Genomic DNA, 21,657 nt, shown 5'->3' with positions numbered 1-21,657 from the left:
ATTCCACTGCAGCGCTGCATGCATGTGGTGCACAGCCATTAATACAGGCAAATATTCCATACAGATAAAGGTTAAAAGAAAAAGGAGCATGACACAAATCGAGAATAATATAAATTGGATCTTGTATAAAATCTAAATCTCTCCATATTTTTTCCTCAAAAGAAGTTTTGTAAAAGTCAGAAACCAGAACTTAATTTCAAACTTCAAATCAAAACTTCCCAAACAACCCAACAACCAAACCCCTCATCTGTGGACAGTGATATACTTCATTTAATAAGACAAAAGTATTCTCCACAAAAATAATAAAGGTCCTGGTGCCAAATATGCTACAAATCTTACTAAAACCAAGTTAAGGCGCTCTTTTGGAAAACTGTTGTTCGGATGGCTCTCCTAAAGGCTCACTGAGCAGGTAGGCCTTGCCTCTCAGACCATCTGTGTGAGGGTGTGCAGGCTCCAGGGACACATGTCTCTAAGTCGTCAACAAGCACACATGTGGATATAAACACAAGACTTGCCAACTGATCTCTCTAGAAAAGTTTCAGAAATTTTCTTCAAAACATAGAACTGGAAAGCCAGGCCTGGTGGTAGTCCACACCTTGAAGCCAGCACTTGGATGGCAAAGGCAGGATGATCAAGACTCAAGATCATCTCTGGCTATATAGTGGGTTCAAGAGTAACCTGGGCCACATAGTAAGATCCTGTCTCAAAAATCTCAAGCCAACTGAACAAAAAGCCCACAAAAATAAAATTCCATAATATCAGAAATAATTGGTACTTCAAATATGAGATGCTTCCCAAAAGATTGCATTTATTTCCGTTATTTGCTAAAACAATGCCAGACTGATAGGACAAAAAAATCATTAGGACCAAAATAATCACTAATTTCTTAAGACATCAAACATATTTAAAGCTACACACACACACACCAAAAATCTCAAAACTAATTATTTTGCTTTGGAAATTGATTTGTGAAAATGTATGTTGGGGTATTTTCTCTAAGAAAGCATGTTTTACATTTTAAAAAGGCAGGCATAATTATTCCTTTTACTTTAAGCACAAACATACGATTTCATGAGCCTCTTCTTTACATTTTGACTCAAGCACAGAAACCCTACAGAGATGAACAGAAAAGCACTTGCTAATACTATGGTAACCAAGATCATGATTCTATTAAAGCACTTCAATGGCTGTGCCTTAGAGATAGGTGTATATGTCTACAGCTAATCTTCCAATAACATGCAAATCAAACACGCCAGTGCTCTCAATTACTTCAGCAAGGGCTTCATAGTCAAGCTTCAAACAGGTTCGCTTTGCTGGAGTAAATAAGTGAGGAGAGTAAAGGCTGGAGAAGGGCGCCACAGAGGGTGCTAGTTTCTGAGTCCAGTCATATGGTCCCTAGTTACCTGGTTCCCGCACGTTAGGTAAGAAGCATGACAAGTCAGAAATTAAGGTACTTATCTAAGGAAATTAACTAAACCCAGAGTATGGCCTTTCATCCTAGCTCTTGGGAGGCAGAGGTAGGTGTATTGGAGGATATCCTTCACCAGTGAATTCCAGGCCATCAAGACCAGATGAACAATTTAAATAGACCCCTACAGAAATAGAAGCAGTCATCAAAAGTCTCCCAAACAAAAAAAGCCCAGGGCCTGATGGTTTCAGTGCAGAATTCTACCAGAACTTCAAAGAGCTAATACCTATATTCCTCAAATTGTTCAACACAATAGAAACAGAAGGAACATTGCCAAACTCATTTTATGAGGCTACAGTTACCCTGATACCCAAACCACACAAAGACTGAAGTGGAAAGAGAATTACAGACCAATTTCCCTCATGAACATTGATGCAAAAATATTCAGAATACTGGCAAACCAAATCCAAGAACAAATGAAAAAAAAATCATTTAACATGATCAAGTTGACTTTATCTCAGAGATGCAGGGTGGTTCAAAATATGAAAATGTCAATATAATCCACCATATAAATAAACTGAAAGAAAAAAAATATGATCATCTCATTAGATACTGAAAAAGCATTTCACAAAAACCCAACACCACTTCATGATACAAGTCTTGGGAGATCAAGGCTACAAAAAACATGTCTGTTGACTGAGGTTTTCTGTCCTACTTGGTCCTGCAGTTGTTTAGTCCCAAAGAAATACACAGAGGTCTACATTAATTATAAACTGATTAGCCTATTAGCTCAGGATTCTTATTAACTAATTATAACTTATATTAGCCCATAATTCTTGTCTGTGTTAGCCACGTGGCTTGGTACCTTTTTTGGCAAGGCAATCACTTCTTGCTTGCTCTGTGCCTGGCGTCCTCTGTGAATGGGTGACGACTGCAGACTGAAACTTTCCTCTTCCCAGAATTTTTGTTGCCCTGTCTCTACTTTCTGTCTGGTCACTCTGCCTATACTTCCTGCCTGGCTACTGGCCAATCAGTGTTTATTTAAAACACAAGTGACAGGGTACAGACCATTGTCCCACAGTACATATCTAAACATAATAAAGCAATACACAGCAAGCCAACAGCCAACATCAAATTAAATGAAGAGAAATTCAAAGTGATTCCACTAAAATCAAGAATAAGACAAGGCTGTCCACTCTCTTCATATCTATTCAATATAGTATTTGAAGTTCTAGCTAGAGCAATAAGACTCTTTGATCAAAAGGAGATCAAGGGGATACAAATTGGAAAGAAAAAAGTCAAACTTTCACTGTTTGCAGATGATATGACAGTATATATAAGTGACCCCCAAAATTCTACCAGGGAATACCTACAGCCGATGAGCACCTTAAATAATGTGTCAGGATACAATATCAACTCAAAAAAAAAAATCAATAGCCCTCCTACAAATGATAAAAGGGCCAAGAAAGAAATCAGAGCAACATCACCCTTTATAATAGCCACAAATAACATAAAATATCATTAACCAAAGAAGTGAAAGATCTGTATGACAAGAACTTTTAAGTCTCTGAAGAAAGAAACTGAAGAAGATATCAAAAAATGGAAAGACCTCCCATGTTCTTGAATAGGTAGGATCAATATAATGCAATCTTACCAACAGCAATCTACAGATTCAAGCTGCTTTTGATCAAAGTTTTATTACAGCAAAAGAAAAGCATACTAGAACACGCTCAGCCCAAGTACAGCTAATAACCCTGATGTCACAGCTAATAACCCTGATTTTTTTAGATGAGCCAAGTAACTCCTTGCTTCAGGTAGGGCCCCTTAGTTTCACACATGAAATAAAACATTTGTAAGTATTAGGAGTGTTGGGGGATGCATATTATACTATTACCTTGACAATTTGCCCTTCCTTTATACTACCCATACTTTAAGTCTATCTTAAATATCTTTAGTTTTTATTTTGTGTGTGGACATCATAGGTTTATAGGTGCACATGCAGAGGTCAAAAGAGTGCATGGGTTGGTTCTCCCTTTCTACCATGTTGGCTCTGGGGATTGAACCCAGGTCACCAGGTCGGGCAGCAGGTGTATTTATCCACTGAACCATTTCACGAGCCTTAGACATAATCTTTTACAAAATGTACTATTTACTCTAATGTTACAACTGTGGCGATATTTTCTGTCATATACAATTTCTGAAAAACATACACTTCCAGGTCTACTCAAAAGTAAAACATGTACTGCTTTTCATTCATGCCAAATGCAATTACCTGGGTGACTGTCTGGCCATTTGGCAAATCCTCCCACCAGGCGATCCTGAGTTGATAAGATGTAATTCCTGTTCTTTTCAAAGTTAGTATACTGGAAAATTTTCAGAAGCTAAAAACAAAATGACAAAAATTAACAGGCAAAAAACTTCTTATTGATCACATTTCAGCTACTGATTATTCGGATAGGCTTTTCTCTAGCTTAGATTCTCAGAGCAAATCTCTGGGGACTTAAACACTTAAATTAGCCAACTACAGTATCTTCTTATTTTCTTACCTAGCTCATTAGCAAGAAGGCTTAATATTGTCAAGATACAACTTTTACCCAGGCATACCTACAGATACAGTAAATACCTACTAAAATCACACACACACACACACACACACACACACACAGTGAGTGGGGGGGGAGGGAAGGAAGAAAGGAGAGGGAGAGAGGGAGAGGAACATTACTCAGACATAAAAAGGAAATATATATATATATATATATATATATATATATATATATATATATATATAAATGGATGGGTCCTAACATTACACTAAGGAAAATAAGGAAGAAACAGAAGAACAAATATCGCATGATTGTACTTAGATGAGTGTGATGGCTTACAATGTCAACTTGTGGCTAATCTCTGGGCGTGTCTGTGTCTGTGAGGGACTTTCAAGATTAGGTTAACTAAGTTGGGGAAGCCCCCTCAAATGTGGGCATGCTATTTGCCCAGGCTAAGATCTTAGACTGCATAAACAGGAAAAAGCTAACCAGCATCAGCATACACTGCTCTGCTTCCCAACTGAGGACAAACGTTATCAGCTACTCCCTGTTCCTATGGCCAGACAGACCCTCCCTAACCCCCAGAACCTTTCCATCCTTAAGCTGCTGTTGTCAGTTATTCTAACAATGAGATAAGACACCCAGAAATGCCATATGAAGACAGCGCACAGAACAGTGACTGCAGGAGGCTGGGGGAGACGACAGTGAGACTCCTGACAGGACAGGAGGCCATGTATACAATGGTAGTGGTCTAATATATTATTATTATTACCACTGCATTATATACAAATGGTTAAAATGCTAAACATACTACATATAGTTTGCCACAAAGAAAGAAAAGTTCACAGAACTTTGTAACAGAGCAACCAACTTGACAACTCAGAGCCCTCTGACCAAAAGGAGAGTTTGGGTATTGGGAGCTTCTGGGTGACGCAACAGGAAACACCACCATCACTAAGTGATACTTACTATGGAAAACAATTATGGCTCATTTTTAGATGTGGATTGTGATACTAGGGTGTTGTTCTCTTATTTCATTTAGAAAAGAAATTAAAGAATTTCCAGAAACAAAACAAATGACTGTCTTGAAGTCAACACAGTGCTGGGAGGAGTAGATTGAAGTGGGTGAAGGGCAGCTGCTTTGGGATGACCACTACTGATGTATCCCTCTATTTAAAGTATGTCTGAAATTTTCGTGACTAATAAAAGTACAAACGTATTTTTAAAACAGCATAAGAAGTAAACACATAGGTGATTGCCTTCATTTTAAACCAGTCTCTTTCATTCCTTTCAACCACACACACAACTTTTAAGAGGGGAAAACAGAACATTACAAGCAAGATGAACACAAACTCCTGTTATAGTCAGAACAGCTGCACAAGGGTGGTTCTTAAGGGTGAAGGCATTTCAAGATGCAAACAAGGGGGTAACAGTTTAGTGACTTTATGTAGCAAATCCAATCAGTGAATTTTGGAGATTTTAGGTAAAACAAACAATAAAAAAGAAAGAAAAATTTTAAATGGATTTCCAGTGAATGTTCTACAATTGTCTTTTTAAATTAACTTCCTGCTTCTGGTCATGACTTCCAGATCAATCCCTGTTCTACATGCCCTAGGTGTTTTTATTAAGAAGGTGTCTGGCCTTATGGGCATGTAACAGTCCCACACAAGTTTTAAGCGGGTATAAATATCAAGGGCTTGGGTGCCTCACTCCCATGGCTTCTCTTACCTTTAAAGTTGCTCCCACCCAGAAGGAGTAACAGGTGTCAACAGGCTTATTAGGTCTTCCATGGTATCCATTCTGCTGCCTCATTATACACCACCTCTTTATCCTGTTTAGTTCTTTTTCTGAAAAAACTTCTTCCAGTTTACCCATCAGGCACAGTGATGCAATGCCACAAAAGGTTGATCCTCCTGATAATAATCAAAACACAAATGTTATGAGACAAGTTCTATCACGAAACTAGGAGCTTCAGGGATCTGTTAGTGTACCTCCAGCGTCAGGGTTACAGAAGCATGACATCACGCCCAGCTTATACTGGGAGATCTGAACTCAGGTCGCCTGTCACCATGCTGATATGGCAGGTACTTTACCGACTGATCCTGACTGAATCTCCTCCTCACTGTGACTTGTTAGCAAGCTCAGTGTGGTTGTGATGTCTGTAATCTCAGCACTACAGTGGTTGAAGCAGGAATAATGCATGACTGAGGTCTGCCTGGGCTTAACAGCAAGAAGATCCGGTCTCAAGAAAATGAAACAGAACTGTGAAGATGGCCTAATGCATAAAGCATATGCAGTATAAATGGAGGACCTGAGTTCAGATCCCTGGGATCAGCACAAGGCTGGACATAACAGCACAGTCTGCAAGGCCAACAAGCTATCAAGGTTAGTTTGTCTGGTATACGCGATGGCGAACAAGAGGCCTTGTTTCAAATAAGGTGGAACAAGGACCCTAACCTGAGGCTGTCTTCAGATCTCCACATATGTGGCATGCGTATGTGCCCATACGTACACATAAGTACACATACATACCATATAGGCACACATACAAATATTAAGTGTCATGTTTGGATACCACGCAATATAACTGCAATTTCTTTGTGCCAGTGAAGTGTCTACTCAGAGTGCTACAGCAGCAAGCACCAGAGCCTATCCTTGTAGAATTCTCCTTTCATACAACCACACGGATGGAAATTTCTCAAATAATTGTTTCTTGTTTCACAATGTAAGTCTCTGAAATTCAGCACAGATAGTTTCAAAGTCACTTTTCAAGAATGGAAATGTGTAGAAGCCAGCTATCAGTCACTGGTCTTTGATGCTAACTTACAAATCCAAACGCTCCACAGAGAACACCCTCTACTTCAAAGGAGCACTTGACCTATAAAGGGGTATGTTGGCGTGTATGTCTAAAACAAGGTTTGGGAAAACTTTCCCTTCCCATCATCCATCAATGAACAGTCTCTGCCTGCCCCCTGCCGATAATGTCCAGTACTCACTGACTGGGAAGGCAGAGGTCACAGTTCCTGACCTCCTTGCTGACTAGTTGTGAAACAGAGCTTTCTTTTTGCAAATCAGTGTCACAGAACTGGCTCTAATGCATCATGAGAAGTGAGTCTTCCTGGTATCTCTATCACCAGCTACCCTACACCTATCTGTGTAACTTGGGCATATATCGGAACTATGGTGTCATATTGTAATGGGGGTCAGATGATGGAGGAAGGTCATTGGCTAATAAAGGAACTGCCTTGGCCCATTTCATTGGTTAGAAGATAGGTGGGAGGAGTAGACAGAACAAAACGCTGGGAGGAAGAGGAAGTGAGCTCAGACTCGACAGCTCTCCTCTCTGGAGCAGACGCCTCAGCAGAGATGCCATGCTCTGCTCCCGGGCAGATGCAAGCAATGAAGCTCCGACCCAGGATGGACTTAGGCTAGAATCTTCCCGGTAAGACCGGTGCTATACAGATGATAAGAAATGGGCTAGTCCAGGTGAGAGTTAGCCTAGAAGAGGCTAGGTAGAAATGAGCCAAGCAGTGTTTAAATGAATACCGTGTCTGTGTAATTATTTCGGGGCAAAAGCTAGCCGGGCAGGCGGCTGGGGTGTTGGGGACGCAGCCCCGCCGCCGCCCATATTACTACAGTCAGAGAAAAAGTCAAGATAATTTCTATACAGAAGAACAAAACTTCTGTGTTATCGGAGGAAACCCTTAGGGAGATCTAGAAGGCACGGCCATACAGATGGTGGTGTCAGCGCAGACCCCTGCTCCAACCATGCTAGCAGAGGGATGGAGGCAGCAAGTGAGCACAGCACAGCACGGCACACCCAGTGATGAGAAACCTCAAGTTCATCCGGTGTTCCCAGCACCTGGGCCTCTTCAAACAGAGAAATGGAAACTTGATTACTTCTGAATAGAGTTTGATTTGAGAGGGTACATATTTTTGATGTGCTAACAAACTTAATGGCTACCATCTCACTATTCCAGCACTACCCAAAGTGAGGGAAAATGTAAGAAAGCAGACTGGTTCAACAGAAAAATGTCTTGTGATAATCACTAAGGATAATTATATTATGGAAGGCAAATAAAAATTTTAATGTTCAATATATCTCTTTGGTTTATCAATCAGTTGTTATGCCAAAGAAAATAACCTGCTGTTTTCTAATAATAGCCTAAGAAGCAATACCAAGATCTACTCATGCAGCTAACATTTAATAGTTTATTAGGAATCTCTCTGTCTTGAACACTCTCCTAAGATTAGCGATCTAAAAGGCGCTGAACAGGTAAGTACCACAGTGTCAAAGACAGATGTAGGCAGCTGACAAAGGCAGATATTCTACAGCAAGGGTTCAGACAGTCTGAGACATTGTGCTGAAGATACCATGTTATTTTAAAACTACACAACCATTTAAAAAGTCTTACTATGAGCTGGGAAATAGTGGCGCACGCCTTTAATCCCGGCACTCAGGAGGCAGAGGCAGGTGGATCTCTGAGTTCGAAGCCAGCCTGGTCTACAATAGTTAGTTCCAGGACAAGTTTCAAAGCTACAGAGAAACCCTGTCTCAAAGAAAAACCCAAACAAACAAACAAAACAAAACAACAAAAAAACAAAAAACAAAAGAAGTCTTACCATGAGATTCAAGTCCCGCTCCCTGTGCCAGCCCATTGTCATAAGACTGAAAAAGAAAAACACCATTTAGTTTAGTGGAGAAATAATCATGATAATAGTAGATACTAAGTTCCCAATAAGCTAACTATTTTGGTCTCTCTTATATCTTCTAAAATAGTGGGCATTTTGCAGTCTCCATTCTTCTCTTGCTTAGCAGGCCGAACCCTCAAGTGCTTTCACAGAGGCACACCTGAGAAGTGTGCAGGGCCCCGCTGCACATTTGGCTTCTGTCAATAACAATCCCCGATCCTAACACTCACACTCTTCCATGTGAACCAACAGTGAATAAAAACACAAGGACTTCATGCCTACTCAACTTCAGTCATTTATAGATATTGTGCATCATGATCACAACCAATTATGCCATCTTCTTCAAACTTTGTTAATAAGGATTTACTGCCTCCCTTTAGTTAGCAAGGTTATTTATTATCTCTGTGGGATGTTAGTGCTAGGATAAAGATGGCTATACTAGCAGTCAGAAAGAGTGTGCAAGTCAAGTTGGCAGTGCTCAACTGGCTCATTTGAGCATCGGGTAATAAACAATAACTCAAGAATTTAGAGGCCTGGGAAACAAAGGGAAGATTTCCTTTCTGCCAGGAGAATCACAGAACGAACCACATTTCCACACCATCAAATCACTCAAAGAAATCATGCTTTGTTGCAAGGAGAAAAAGCACAGTCTGGGGCTGGAGAGATAGCTCTGTGATTCACAGCACTCACTGCTCTTGGAGAAGATCTAGGTTCGGTTCCTAGCACCCATATAGTGGTTCACAACCATCTGTTACTCCAGTTCTGGGGGATCTGCTGGTTCTTCTGACCTCTGTGGGTTCCTGCATACATGGTATACATACACACACACACACACACACACACACACACACACATAAAATAAATATTAAAAAAAAAGAAAAATGGGCAACACTGAGTTCTATATACTTTTAAGAGAAAAAAAATTCTATTACACTAACTCTAATTACTGTTACATGAAAACAGAATAAATGGAATGAAAACACTACTTCTCAGTATATAAACACCAGCCTGCACCGACAAGAAACAGCCACAAAGACAGAGGGAAATTAGAAAATTTAACCCAGCACCCAAAACTCAACTGCACACCCTCAAACAAACAGTAGGAATAGGAAAATGATTTTCAACATTAAAAACAGAGAGCTGAGGAAATGGTTCAGTCTGTAAAATACCTGTGTGCCAGATCCTGAACCTACATAAAAGCCAGGCTTAGTGGCAGATGCCTGTAACCCCAACACTGGAGTAGGTAATGCCAAGACAGGGGATCCTTTGGCTAGTGCCCAGCCTAACCAATGAACTTCAGGTTTAGTGACAGACTATATCAAAAGATGAAGGTAGAGAGCTACCAAGGAAGAACACCCAATATCTACCTCAGGCTCCACAAATACACACAACAAAACAAATAAGTACATACATCACACACACGTACACACACAAGAAATGGACTAAGAGTTGGAAGAAATAATGTGTTAAATGGTTTGAAGAAAAAGAAAACTAACACAGAGATTAGCCAGTTGTGGTGGGTGCAGCCCTTTAACCTCAGAACTGAGGTGGGAGAGGCAGGCAGATCTCTTTGAGTTTGAAGTTAGCCTGGGATAAACAGTAAGTTCTAGGACAGTCAGGGTTATAGAGTACTCTGTCTCAAAAAGACATACAAACACAACCCTCAACAAAACAAAACAAAAAAAGGGGCTAAATCATACGACTCCTAAAAAGCAATTTTTAAAATGAAAACACAAAGAGGGAAACAGAGAGGCTGGAAAGATGGCTCAGTGGTTAAGAGCATAGACTGCTCTTGGAGACAAGACCCAAGTTCAGTCCCTAGCACCCACGCTGAGGAGGCTCAATCTTCTGTAAGTCCAGCTCCAGGGGGATCCAACTCCTTTGACCTCTACATTGTGCTTCTATGCTCATAACCTGCTCCCCACCCTGACACACACAAGATTACAAATAAATCTAAATCAAATAAAGGCAGAAAACAATTAAGAATATATAAAACTGATATGTGGAGGTAACAGTGGAGAAAAGAGATGGAGCTTCAGTGGTAGATAGAGTATTTGCTTAGCATGTATCTGGCCCTGGGCTTGATCTTACACTACTTTGATCACCATCAAAAGAAGTAAAAATGTCAGAGAGAAAGTGGTTGTAATGAAAGATAAGCAAAGAACACAAATAAAATTGAAACAGAGAAAGCTAACAAGCAGAACAGGGCTGGTGACACAGCTCACTGGTGGGAATGTTTACCTACCATGCGCAAAGATCTAGTTTCTAACGCTGTATGTGGGTAGGTGGAATATGACAAGATAAAGACAAAGAAAAGAAGCAGAGGGGAGGAGAGGGGAGGGGAGAGGAGAAGAGGAGAGGGGACGGGATGGATTTTTAAAGAAGTATAACATTTTACTGGCAAGGCTATGTGGGAAAAGCCACTCTCCTATGGGGGTTAGAATACAATTTGGCTCATTCCCCACAGAGTTTCTCTGTGTAACAGTCCTGGCTGTCCTAGAACTAGATGTGTAGACCAGGCTAGCCTTGAACTCACTGAGATCTGCTTGCCTCTGTCTCCCAAGTGTTGGGGTTAAAGGCATGCATCACCACCACCCAGCTATCTTTTTAAGTTTGTTTCTTTTTTCCTAAAGAAAAAAACAGGCTTACTGAGTACATTTTAAGGGCAGCGAGCTGTGCAGTAACCACAGTACTACTCAACAGGCTGTTCCATCTGGTCCATCTCTTGGGGGATAGAAAACAAAATACAGGTCCTGAAATTGCATATGCACTTAGTTTTTGACCAACAATTTACATAAAGGTATATCTGTGATATATAAAAGATATGCAGAAGGTTATCAATGACAGCACTATTTGTAAGTGGAAAAATAGATACTCTCTACACAGAATGTTTGTAAATAAAGAATTTTAGAAGAGACTGCTATATTCACACATTTAAGTAATATAAAACTGTAAGAAAAAGAATGAGGAAAACTCTGATTTTCCAGGTATTTCATTCAAGTTATGACCTAGTTAAACAAATGATGTGTTTCCATCTAGTGGAATAGTTATATCATGTTAGACATAATTATGATCTGGTTATGGTTTTCATAAATAGATATGATTATGTATTAAATTGAGAAGGGGTGGACTTGTGATGGCTAATCTTGGTTATCAATTTGACTAATCGACAAATAAATAAAACTCACACAACTAAGCACGCCTGTGAGGGTTTTTTCTTGATTGGATTATTCGAGGTGAGAAGACCCATCCTAAATCTGGATCATTTGAGGTCAGAAGACCAGCCCTAAATCTGGTCCACACCTCTGGTTGCAGCCCACATAAAAAGACACGAAAGAAAGATGCTTTTGCTTTCTGCCTGCTTGCCCTCACTCTCATTGGCAAGTTTATCCTGTTGTTAAGGCATTACTTCGCTGTTATTAAAATCTACTTCTCTGGGATTCCAAAGCCTTAAGGCACTGAACAACTACCAGATTCATGGCCTCCCCATCAAGAGACACCCAGTGTTGGACAGCCAGAACACAGCCTATGTAATATACTGTCATCTGATATACTTGTCTAATACAGATTAGGGTACCAGAAGTGGGTTATCGTTTTAATAAGGAAAAATAAAAGGCATATGGATCTTCTTATCAAACAGAAATACAGGAAAGGTAAGTAAGAAAATAATAAGAATGTTATCTATAGAGTTAACAGGAGCAAGATGGTAGGTTTGGGGGTTAAGAAAGAGTGGTAGATAAAGGAGGATAAGAAGTTACACTTCTCTCCATTTTTTCTTTAGTAGTTCTGACATACAGAAACAGGTTAAGCTACATGTATTAAGTAAATAATACCATATGCAAATAAATAAAGATTAACAACTTTTTGGAGGAATGGAGTGTCTAAATGGAATGAATACCTACAAGAGAAATTCAAACAGAAATGAATATATCTAACTGTAGATGGAATAAATCAAAGAGGGAAAATAAATAGATCCTGTATAGTAAACTGAAAGTTGGGCTTATCTGTACAAACTCATAGTTCTTAATATAACTATGTTTGCATGTGTATCTATGCATATACAACTTTCCTACCTGTGCTTGATGAGAAAGGCCTAGAAGCAATGATATCTAATGCTAATAAGAACCCATATCCTTGTTTCTCAATAATGTCCTTCAATAAGAACCAGGGCTCCTTCAAGAACTGCATGGCTGCATGACGTATACTTAAATCAATTCCACTCCTCTAAGAGCTCAGACATTCCATTGTGGGATCGGAACAGATCAGCTGGAGGTTGAATTAATTAGCCTTAATAGGCTTAAGAAATCCCTCTCATCTGTAAATTGCAAGCCTCACGGCTGGGAAGTGATAACCTGAAGAGCAACTCTGCTGCCTCTGGTTTATCCAGAAGACATGGGAGCAAAGAGCGATGCTGGCTCAGCTAAGCTCTCCTTACCACTGCTAGAATAAATTACACTATGTGAGAAGAGCATTTCCGGCTATTGTCTTTAAAATTAGATTAGAAAACACATGTAAGAACAAAAAAAATTTTTTTTTATTTTTTTTTTGAGACAGGGTTTCTCTGTAGCTTTTTGGTTCCTGTCCTGGAACTAGCTCTTATAGACCAGGCTGGCCTCGAACTCACAGAGATCCGCCTGCCTCTGCCTCCCGAGTGCTGGGATTAAAGGCGTGCGCCACCACCGCCCGGCTCGTAAGCACAAATTTAATTGTCAAGAATTCAATATGTGTGTTGAGATTATTTCCATATGGTGTTCTGAGAAACAATCCACCAAAAAACTAATCTTATGACTGTTATTTTTAATTCTTGATAAAGAAATGCATACATTATACCAGTAATAACCTGAACCAGTCCAGTTGTATGAATATAACTCACCATACTCCTTTTAATGTAGCTGATTGCTTTCTTCATATCCATGCCTGACCAGTTGTTGAGCATGTAGCAGATACAGGAAGCACAGTACACAAACCTCATGTCATTCTCACTGCCTTCAGGGACAGCACAAAAACTGAAAACAAGGACATGAAACTGCATCAAGACCATTTCCCTCAAGCAGGAACATATGCCCCGTGTCCTTACTCACAGAAACCCCTCTTGCTGACTTTACTCCCATCAAATTCTACATATTTAGGTATAAAATGACCGTAAATCATTTATATTCACCATAATGTCACTGCCAGATACCACTACTCAGACTATGCTGTTTACTCCCAACAAGAGCTGAAGAAAAAGTAGCAGGTAAAAACTCACACATATTATTTTGTAGTAAGAAACTCCTAGACCCCTGTTTTATTATGTGAAATTTCTCCTAAATGTACATAGAGATAACTAGTAATTGATCTATTATCTTGTGATTCATTATACACTTAGTTTCAAAGAGGTAATATTCTGTGTTCCTTTCCTCTTTATGGAGGTAATCCGGGACAACACTGGATGCCAAATGTCCATTTACTATGTCTACAGTAACTTTTTCTCCATCAAGAGCAGTGTTCTGACAACAGAGACAAGAAAGTTAGAATCACAGTGTACAGAGCAGAGACATGACACAGCAGCAGACTGATCGCAAAGTCTTTTGATAGAAGATGACGGCTACTGCTTCATTACATTAACAATGTACACCAGTTTGTGACTTAAACCATCCAGTATCTCTGAGTATTAACTTGTCTATCGCTTGAATATGTCCCTCAGTAAGCTGGCGATCAAGCCACCTCACTTTGAACATAATATTTAAAGTGCACTCCTTTCTCTACCATCACTACTTTCAAGGATACTCAACTAAATAGCTTATTTCAAAATATTTGTCTCATCCAGAAGGTAAATTAAAAAAAGAAAAGAGTTCTACTAGAAAGTAAGCTTTGTTTTTGTTCATATAAAATGAGAAACTTTTTGCATTAAGCACTTAACTCTATATACAAATGTTACATGGCTCTTTTCCGTTGTGACTGGAGGTCTGATCCAGGGCCTCCACACACTAACTATGCAGTAACCCTTGAGCTGTATTTCTAGTCCTGGATGGTGCTATTAAGAGAACATTATCCTCTAAACTGAGCAGTGTACATGCCTTTAATCCCAGCAGAGGCAGAGGCAGAGACAGGTGAATCTCTGTGAGTTCTAGGCCAGCCTGGTCTACAAGAGCTAGTTCCAGGGGCTGGAGAACTGGCTCAGAGGTTAAGAGCATTGCCTGCTCTTCCAAAGGTCCTGAGTTCAATTCCTGGCAACCACATGGTGGCTTACAACCATCTGTAATGGGGGCTGGTGCCCTCTTCTGGCCTGCAGGCATACACACAGAAAGAATATTGTACACATAATAAATAAATAAACATTTTTAAAAAAAAAAGAGCTAGTTCCAGGACAGGCTCCAAAGCTACAGAGAAACCCTGCCTCGAAAAAAAACAAAACAAAAACCAAAAAACCAAACAAACGAAAAAGGGGAATATTACCTCTAAAAGTCTACTATAGAATTAAATCTAGTTCATACCTCCCATCTTCAAGCTGAAGTGCTCTCAAGCCTGCTAAACAAGCTTCTTTATCTACTCGGCTTAAGTCATCTCCAAGAATAATTAGACATGAAAGGCCAGTGTAGGTCATTGCTATGTGTCCACTGTCATAAGGATGAGCTGTTCCAGGGCTCTAAATTCAAAATTAGTGTTAATTAATATATTAATATGTTAACAGAAATTTTAAATTTTATTTCACAAATGAGGTTTGGCATGGCATTACTTCCTAACACCAACGTGAACAGATATCTATCTAAGGAATAAAGCCTCAGTTTTTACACGTCTTAATATGTCTTCTTACATGCTACATAATTTTCAACATCTTATGATTATCCAACTTTATGAAAGTAGTTAGGACATTTGAATAAACCACATATTTGAAACTTTCTTAGTTCAAGACTACCATTTATAAAAATTATGTCTTATAAGGTTAGAAACTCATTCAATATTTTAAACCAAAATATGTATAAGAAGAAGTAAAATTTGGCCTGGGAATACCACTCCGTGATGAAATGTGTATTGAGGCTGTGGGTTTAATCCCAGAACTTTAAAAAAAAAAAAAAAAGAAAACAAAAATACAAAAGTTATATGGTACAAACCTAAATTAAATACCACAGTAATATTCACCATATAACCTTATCTGTCTACTGTTATCAAGTTTAATTATTTCAACCTCGAAGAAACATTTGTATTCAGAATGTAAAATATAAGGAAATGTAAAGACTTTGACTGTATAATATGAAACAAGGTCACACAATCCCAGAAATAAACCACATTTAAGCTTAAGGAATCTGGCCAAAGGTTTCTATGTGTGATGAGAGGGTTAGCAACTTGACCCCACAGTTTTCTTGCACAATGGCCCGTGCTGCTTCACAGAGCAAATGACACTCAATACCTTTTACCTCTGAAGCCTCCCACGGAGCCGCCTCACATACAACTCCTTCCTGCAGTCTCACTAACACCAAACCAGCTTTTCTCTTAACACCTTTGAAGGCCTCCTCAGAGCTCAAGCTCCAATTCTCTAACGATTCTATTTCACTCACATTTATAATGGGCTTCTCGGAATACCCACAGCAGGTCTCATTTTTCAGTATTTAAACCAAACACCTGCTATTTTAAAAGAATAGTAGGGAACCCAAACATGAATTAAAGGTAAACCTTGACCTTTAAGAGATGAAGAGATATCTGAGCACACAACGACAATCAGAGTCGCTCAGCCGAGTGGTCAGGAAGGAGATACGGTGCTACAGAGATTTAAACAGGGCCTCCTTCCCGACATCAGAGGCCTGGGATGGTACAGACAGGGACAGGAAAATAAAAATGAAGCAGAAAAGGAAAACCCTGGGACATTAAGGCAATACATAATTTAACAGAGTATAGGATTTATGATGCAAAATAAGTGGAAAGGGTAAGTTGGGTGGATCCATGAGAGTCTATGGCCTGTCAAATTCTACATATATTAGGATGTCAAAGGTGCACAGGTAATTCAATAGTTTCTGAAAGAAAAAAAAAGTGATAAAGCTGTTTGATTTATATATGTTTCCTCATGTCTGTGTGTCTCACAGACCCTACGCTTCCATGCACGATGACAGCTTTCATAGGCCTATGTGATTACATCTGAGTCTCTAACTCCTGCTACCACGGAGCTTCAGAGAAAAGCCATCCACAGTGAGACCTGGCCCCTCGGAGGGGACAGGCCAGATACACTGAGGGCCAAAACTGGGTTTCACAAGAACTTGTGAGCCAACAACAAGCATTTCATTAGGGGAGATTAATTTCTAGACTGTGCAGAGGTCAGATGCAATGGTACACACCCACAGGGCCAGCTACTTGGGAGGCTTAAGCCCAGGATTTTAGGGTCAACTTGGGCAATACTGCAAGATTCCATCTCAAAATAAATTTTAAAAATATGATAAGAAATGTCCTGGAGGTAGAGATTTATCTTGTAAAGATGTAATTAAATCACTGTTTTACACCAATGAGTACAGCTTACATCTATCTGCTCATGGACTTGTACTACACAATAAATATCACTGCCTACATGAAGATGATAATTCTTCTCATTATGACTAACTAGAGAGCCTTCCTTTATTCAAGGTTGGCTTAAATTGGAAAATATATGTATAAAAAGACAAAATACATTTTATAAATCTCGTGTTATCATACCCCTGCTACCAAGGCACTCAACTGGAGAGATCTTGCTGATGCTACCTGACCCTAATTCAGAGAAGCTTGTCTACAGTATAAGTGAGAGGAATAAGCTGAAGCAGTCTCAATTAAATCTTGTCATCGCTACAATCACTGCTACTTATTCCAAAATCTTGAATCAACATATGAATAGCTGGGAGTTTTTCATCCCGCATGCAACTGTACACGATCCTTCAAATTCTCAAAAGTAATCCCATACTGACTGACAACCATCCTATAAGCAGACGAACCCATCGAGGAAAAGCCTCTTTTTTGTTTGTTCTTCATTTCTTAGGCACGTTTTTCACTTTTCAGCCCAGGCTGGCATAGAACTGAGTATAGAATCCAGGTTAGCCTCAAACTCATTATAGGGCCTCCTGTCTCAGGTTCTCAGGTGCTGGGGGATCACAGGTATGAGCTTCCAGGCACCTAGCTTGTGAGACTGCTTTTGGAAAAAGGTGAAAAGGAGTAGGGATATGGATCAGTTGGTAGAGCCTGATATACTTGAGGTCCTGAGTTCTATACCATACATCATGGCGAAAGAAAGGGAAGGGGAAAAAAATTTCTCCACTTTTCACATAAAAAAATAAAAAAAAAAAACCTTGGTAATTTTGGGCACAAATAGAACACCCAGTCCTTGCTCTGGGCCTGCTGCTTCTTTGAAGTTCTTCTCCGCTTCATTAGCCCTTCTTTGTAACTGACATAGGCTGGTTCAAAAGCCTCTGCCCAAAACGCTTGGGAAGCTTAGCTTCCTGCTATAAAAGTCATTAGCTGGGTCCCAGTCACTTCCTGGAGAACAGCTCCCACTCTCCTGAGAAACAACAGCCCAGCTTTAAGTCCTGCAACACAGGGAAGATCACTGGCTTCGCAGAAAACACCTGAGCACCGCAGTTCCAGTTTCTCCAGGAATTCACTAATACATTCTACACACGCATCAAAAGATAATTTTCGGTAATAACATAAATTTTTGCATATATTTGTATCAAAAAAAAACCCCACCTCTAGAAAGGGGGCTAGAGGCTTCACTTAAAGACATTTTTGTTTATATTTAACATATTGAACCTAGAAGCTTGGTTCTTCCTAAACGTCTTCATTTGCTTTCTCACTAAACTCTCTTTATGTCCCCCCCCCCCCCCCCCCGCCCCGTTCCAGCCCATAGAGAACAAACCTTTGATGGGTTGAATGGAATACCCAGGTATGAAGAGCCTCGGAAACCACAGCGATTTAGATTTGACCCTAGAAAACAAAGTATGTGCTTATTTAAAACACACTGTTTCTGTATAGAGCACAAAGCAGTTTAACCACACAATCAATTATTCAGTTACAGTATTTCAGTACCAAAGCTCCACTTTCTCTGTATGAACATATGGTGCACGCAGGTGAGGGTGTCCATGGCTGTGTGCACATGCAGAAACCAGAAGAGGACACTAGGAGTCTTCCTCCACTGCTCCTCACCGTCTATTTAAGACAGGGTCTCACTGACCCAGAAGCTCATTGTTTCCACTAGGCTAGCTTGCCTCTAACCTCCACAGCTGGGTCACAGACGTGCAAAGCCATAGGTGGCTTTTGTGTGGGTGCTAGAGGTTGAACTCTTGTTTGCACAGCAAGTCCTCTTACATATTAAGGCCCACTGTCTCCATTTCTATGTGAGATAATGTTGACGGCTCATCAGAAAGCAAGCCTAGAGGTTAGGTGACACGCTGGACGTGACAGATCACACATCAGGCTCTAGAATCCGCTGTGACTCACTGCTTCTTGATATATGAGTAAGCTAAAGGTAGAAACTGTTCTATCACCCTAGAGAAAATGCTTATTCATAGTTCAGTCTTAAATCTGTGTTCTAATGTACAATACTTAAGTTCACACTTGGTCTCTACCCAAAGTATACTTATCATTTTGTTTTTCTGTTTTTTTTTCTATCAAGTTTTCTATTTTCCAGATATACATAAGATACAAGGTGAGAACTGAAAAACATCCATAATTATGGGCTTAATGGCTGTTAGAAAACCAGTATGACAGATGTAAAAGGCAGGAATGTATTAGCATCAGAACTGCTGGCTAATGAAAACGCAAGATGGTTTTAAAAAGTTTAAGAAAGATGAACTTTTAATCTCTTATGACAGGTGGACGGCCAAATCCTAACATCCACATTCTGCTCCTTCCAAACAGGAAATCACCTTGCTTAGCCTTTGATTCTTTGGAACAGTTAGTGGTAGCTTATAAATCTTTGCAGAAATGAAAAACTACTAAATTTAAAACTTCCCACCAATCATTTCTCTCTATTGGCAGTACTAATGGTGGCAGAAAATTCAGTGACTGTGCCTTATTTTTGGTAAGATTAAAGCCAGTAAGCCATCTAAGCTTCATTAAAGAGTAACTAAACCATACCCTATGTCTAAGTGACAATCCATTCCAGAATGTACTTCAGGACCTTCATGAGTAAGATCATGTGCACACAAGTAGCCAGTGTAGCACACTTGAAGTTTACAAGTGACAGAGACGTCTAAAATATTTAAGATAGCATGCTGAGTCTACTAAAGGGCACATTATGCTAATTTTGAAAGTAATTATTAGTAAAGCTAAATAACAAGATGGAGCACGAGAAAACAAAGGACATAAAGCATATGTATGAAGTTTATAATCAGGCAAATGGTGCACCCTTAACAGCCTGGCGGGAATAAGAAAACAGCAGCTGTGTGGGATGACAGGAGCAGGGTGAGCTCCGGCCTGTGAGTCACTGTCACCACAACTGTAGGACCTTAAGACACGTATTTAAATGTCAGGTGATCACAAGTCCAATCAAAGCCTTCACACAGCACCTTACTTACTGGAGGCTCTAAGACAGTCTGCCTCCCAGCCCTGTCACATTGTTGGCAGATGAGTTTCCTGTCACTGTGTGACTAAAGTCTCAGTGTCACTGCTGTCTAGTAGCTAGGCACTCTCCTTGACTCCTAAGGCCTCGCTTACAGTTTCTTACACACGAAACTCTTACAGAGAGCAGCTGGCACTCAATTTCTTGTCAAGATTAGAGTCCCTCTAGCTTTCTCTTCCACTTTTCAAGACATTTTCTGACTGACCTGCTGTTCATGTAACAGTACTAAACACACACACACACACACGCATGTATATGGATGTATATATACACACAGACACACAGAGAGATGATGTGTATTTGGGAGAGGTCTATGGATTTGCTGCATTTTAAGATCAGGTCATTAGTGTAACTATCATCCACAAAGTCCTACAGCAGTACCTAATATCTGACTGAGAAATCAATCAGCAAGGATCTTTGGGATAGTTCCGTGGAATTCCACATGCCCCTACAACACCTTTATCCTTTCATCACGACTTTGTTTTAAGCACTTTCAAGGTGGGTAAACAGTGTCAATGTGTCTTTCTCTAGATAATCTGAATCTCAATTCCTCTACCCCCACTTAAAGATCTCCTTCCAAGCTACCAACTAGTTGATACTTTGCTAGAAAAATCTGATTCCACATCCACTTCTGCTCTATGTATATTTTGAGTGTAGGTCTATACACTTATTAGGCAGTTCTAGAGCCCCCGACAACTTAGGGCAATCCAGTTAGGTGTTTTACATACACATAGTCTGGGTTCAAAGAAAATGCTTCTGAGTAAAATATCACTTCCTTAGAGACAAATGAATACACATCTACTTCTTAGTTTGAGTTGGGTTAAATCCATAACTTCTGAGAAGCAGCAACAAGGAAACTAATGCTCAAACGTACTATCATTAGGGGCCTTAGCACAGGCACAAGGAACCAGACTCAAATTCATGACCTTTTCTTCCTAGTACTTGTGCTCTACATGTAAGTAACAACCTAAGTTGGTTTCTTTTTCTGTCTGTCTGTCTGAGACGTCTCACGGAGCTCAAGATGTCCTTCAAAGTATTACATAGCCAAGGCCTTGAGCTCCAGATTCTCCTGTCTGTGCCCCCAGGTGATGAGACCACAAGCACGCTCCAGAAATCTCTTCTATTTCCTAACTGAAACAGCAACACACCGCAAGCAGTATGCTGCAGGGGTCTTACAAGTGGTAAGGGATATGTGCAGGTTATAGTAGTGACCATGGCTTAATAAAGAGTAACTATTTAAAACTGATCAATTAAATATTATCAAAAGTGAAACAAGAAGAAATGAAGAGCCCCTCACCCACTTTCACTGTTTTTTTTTACTGTTTTTTTTTTTGAAGGAAAATATCATCAAAGTAAAAAGTGTCCTTTCTTCTTTTCCAAATAGGAGAGTACACTGTCACCATGAAAATCTATTAATCTTTGGAGACGGTCACAAAGTTTAAGGGGACTTTAAGAAACAT

The 21,657-nt window shown here is 39.8% G+C and overlaps 1 protein-coding gene across 3 annotated transcripts in view; it reads right to left on the bottom strand.

Annotated features, from left to right (window-relative positions):
- Pggt1b (protein geranylgeranyltransferase type I subunit beta) overlaps nt 1-21,657 on the bottom strand; it is a 54,597-nt gene that overhangs the window by 24,296 nt on the left and 8,644 nt on the right. For all 3 annotated transcript variants that reach the window (XM_075968716.1, XM_075968715.1, XM_075968717.1), the window contains exons 3-8: nt 18,494-18,561; nt 15,120-15,271; nt 13,517-13,649; nt 8,575-8,620; nt 5,680-5,864; nt 3,681-3,789 (exon numbers count right to left, since the gene is read on the bottom strand). In XM_075968716.1, coding sequence (XP_075824831.1) covers nt 3,681-3,789; nt 5,680-5,864; nt 8,575-8,620; nt 13,517-13,649; nt 15,120-15,271; nt 18,494-18,561 — 693 coding nt within the window. The remainder of the gene's footprint in view (nt 1-3,680; nt 3,790-5,679; nt 5,865-8,574; nt 8,621-13,516; nt 13,650-15,119; nt 15,272-18,493; nt 18,562-21,657) is intronic.

This window comes from Microtus pennsylvanicus, chromosome 4, assembly GCF_037038515.1.
Source record: "Microtus pennsylvanicus isolate mMicPen1 chromosome 4, mMicPen1.hap1, whole genome shotgun sequence".
Taxonomy (NCBI): Eukaryota; Metazoa; Chordata; class Mammalia; order Rodentia; family Cricetidae; genus Microtus; species Microtus pennsylvanicus.
This window is presented reverse-complemented; position numbering and strand designations above follow the sequence as displayed.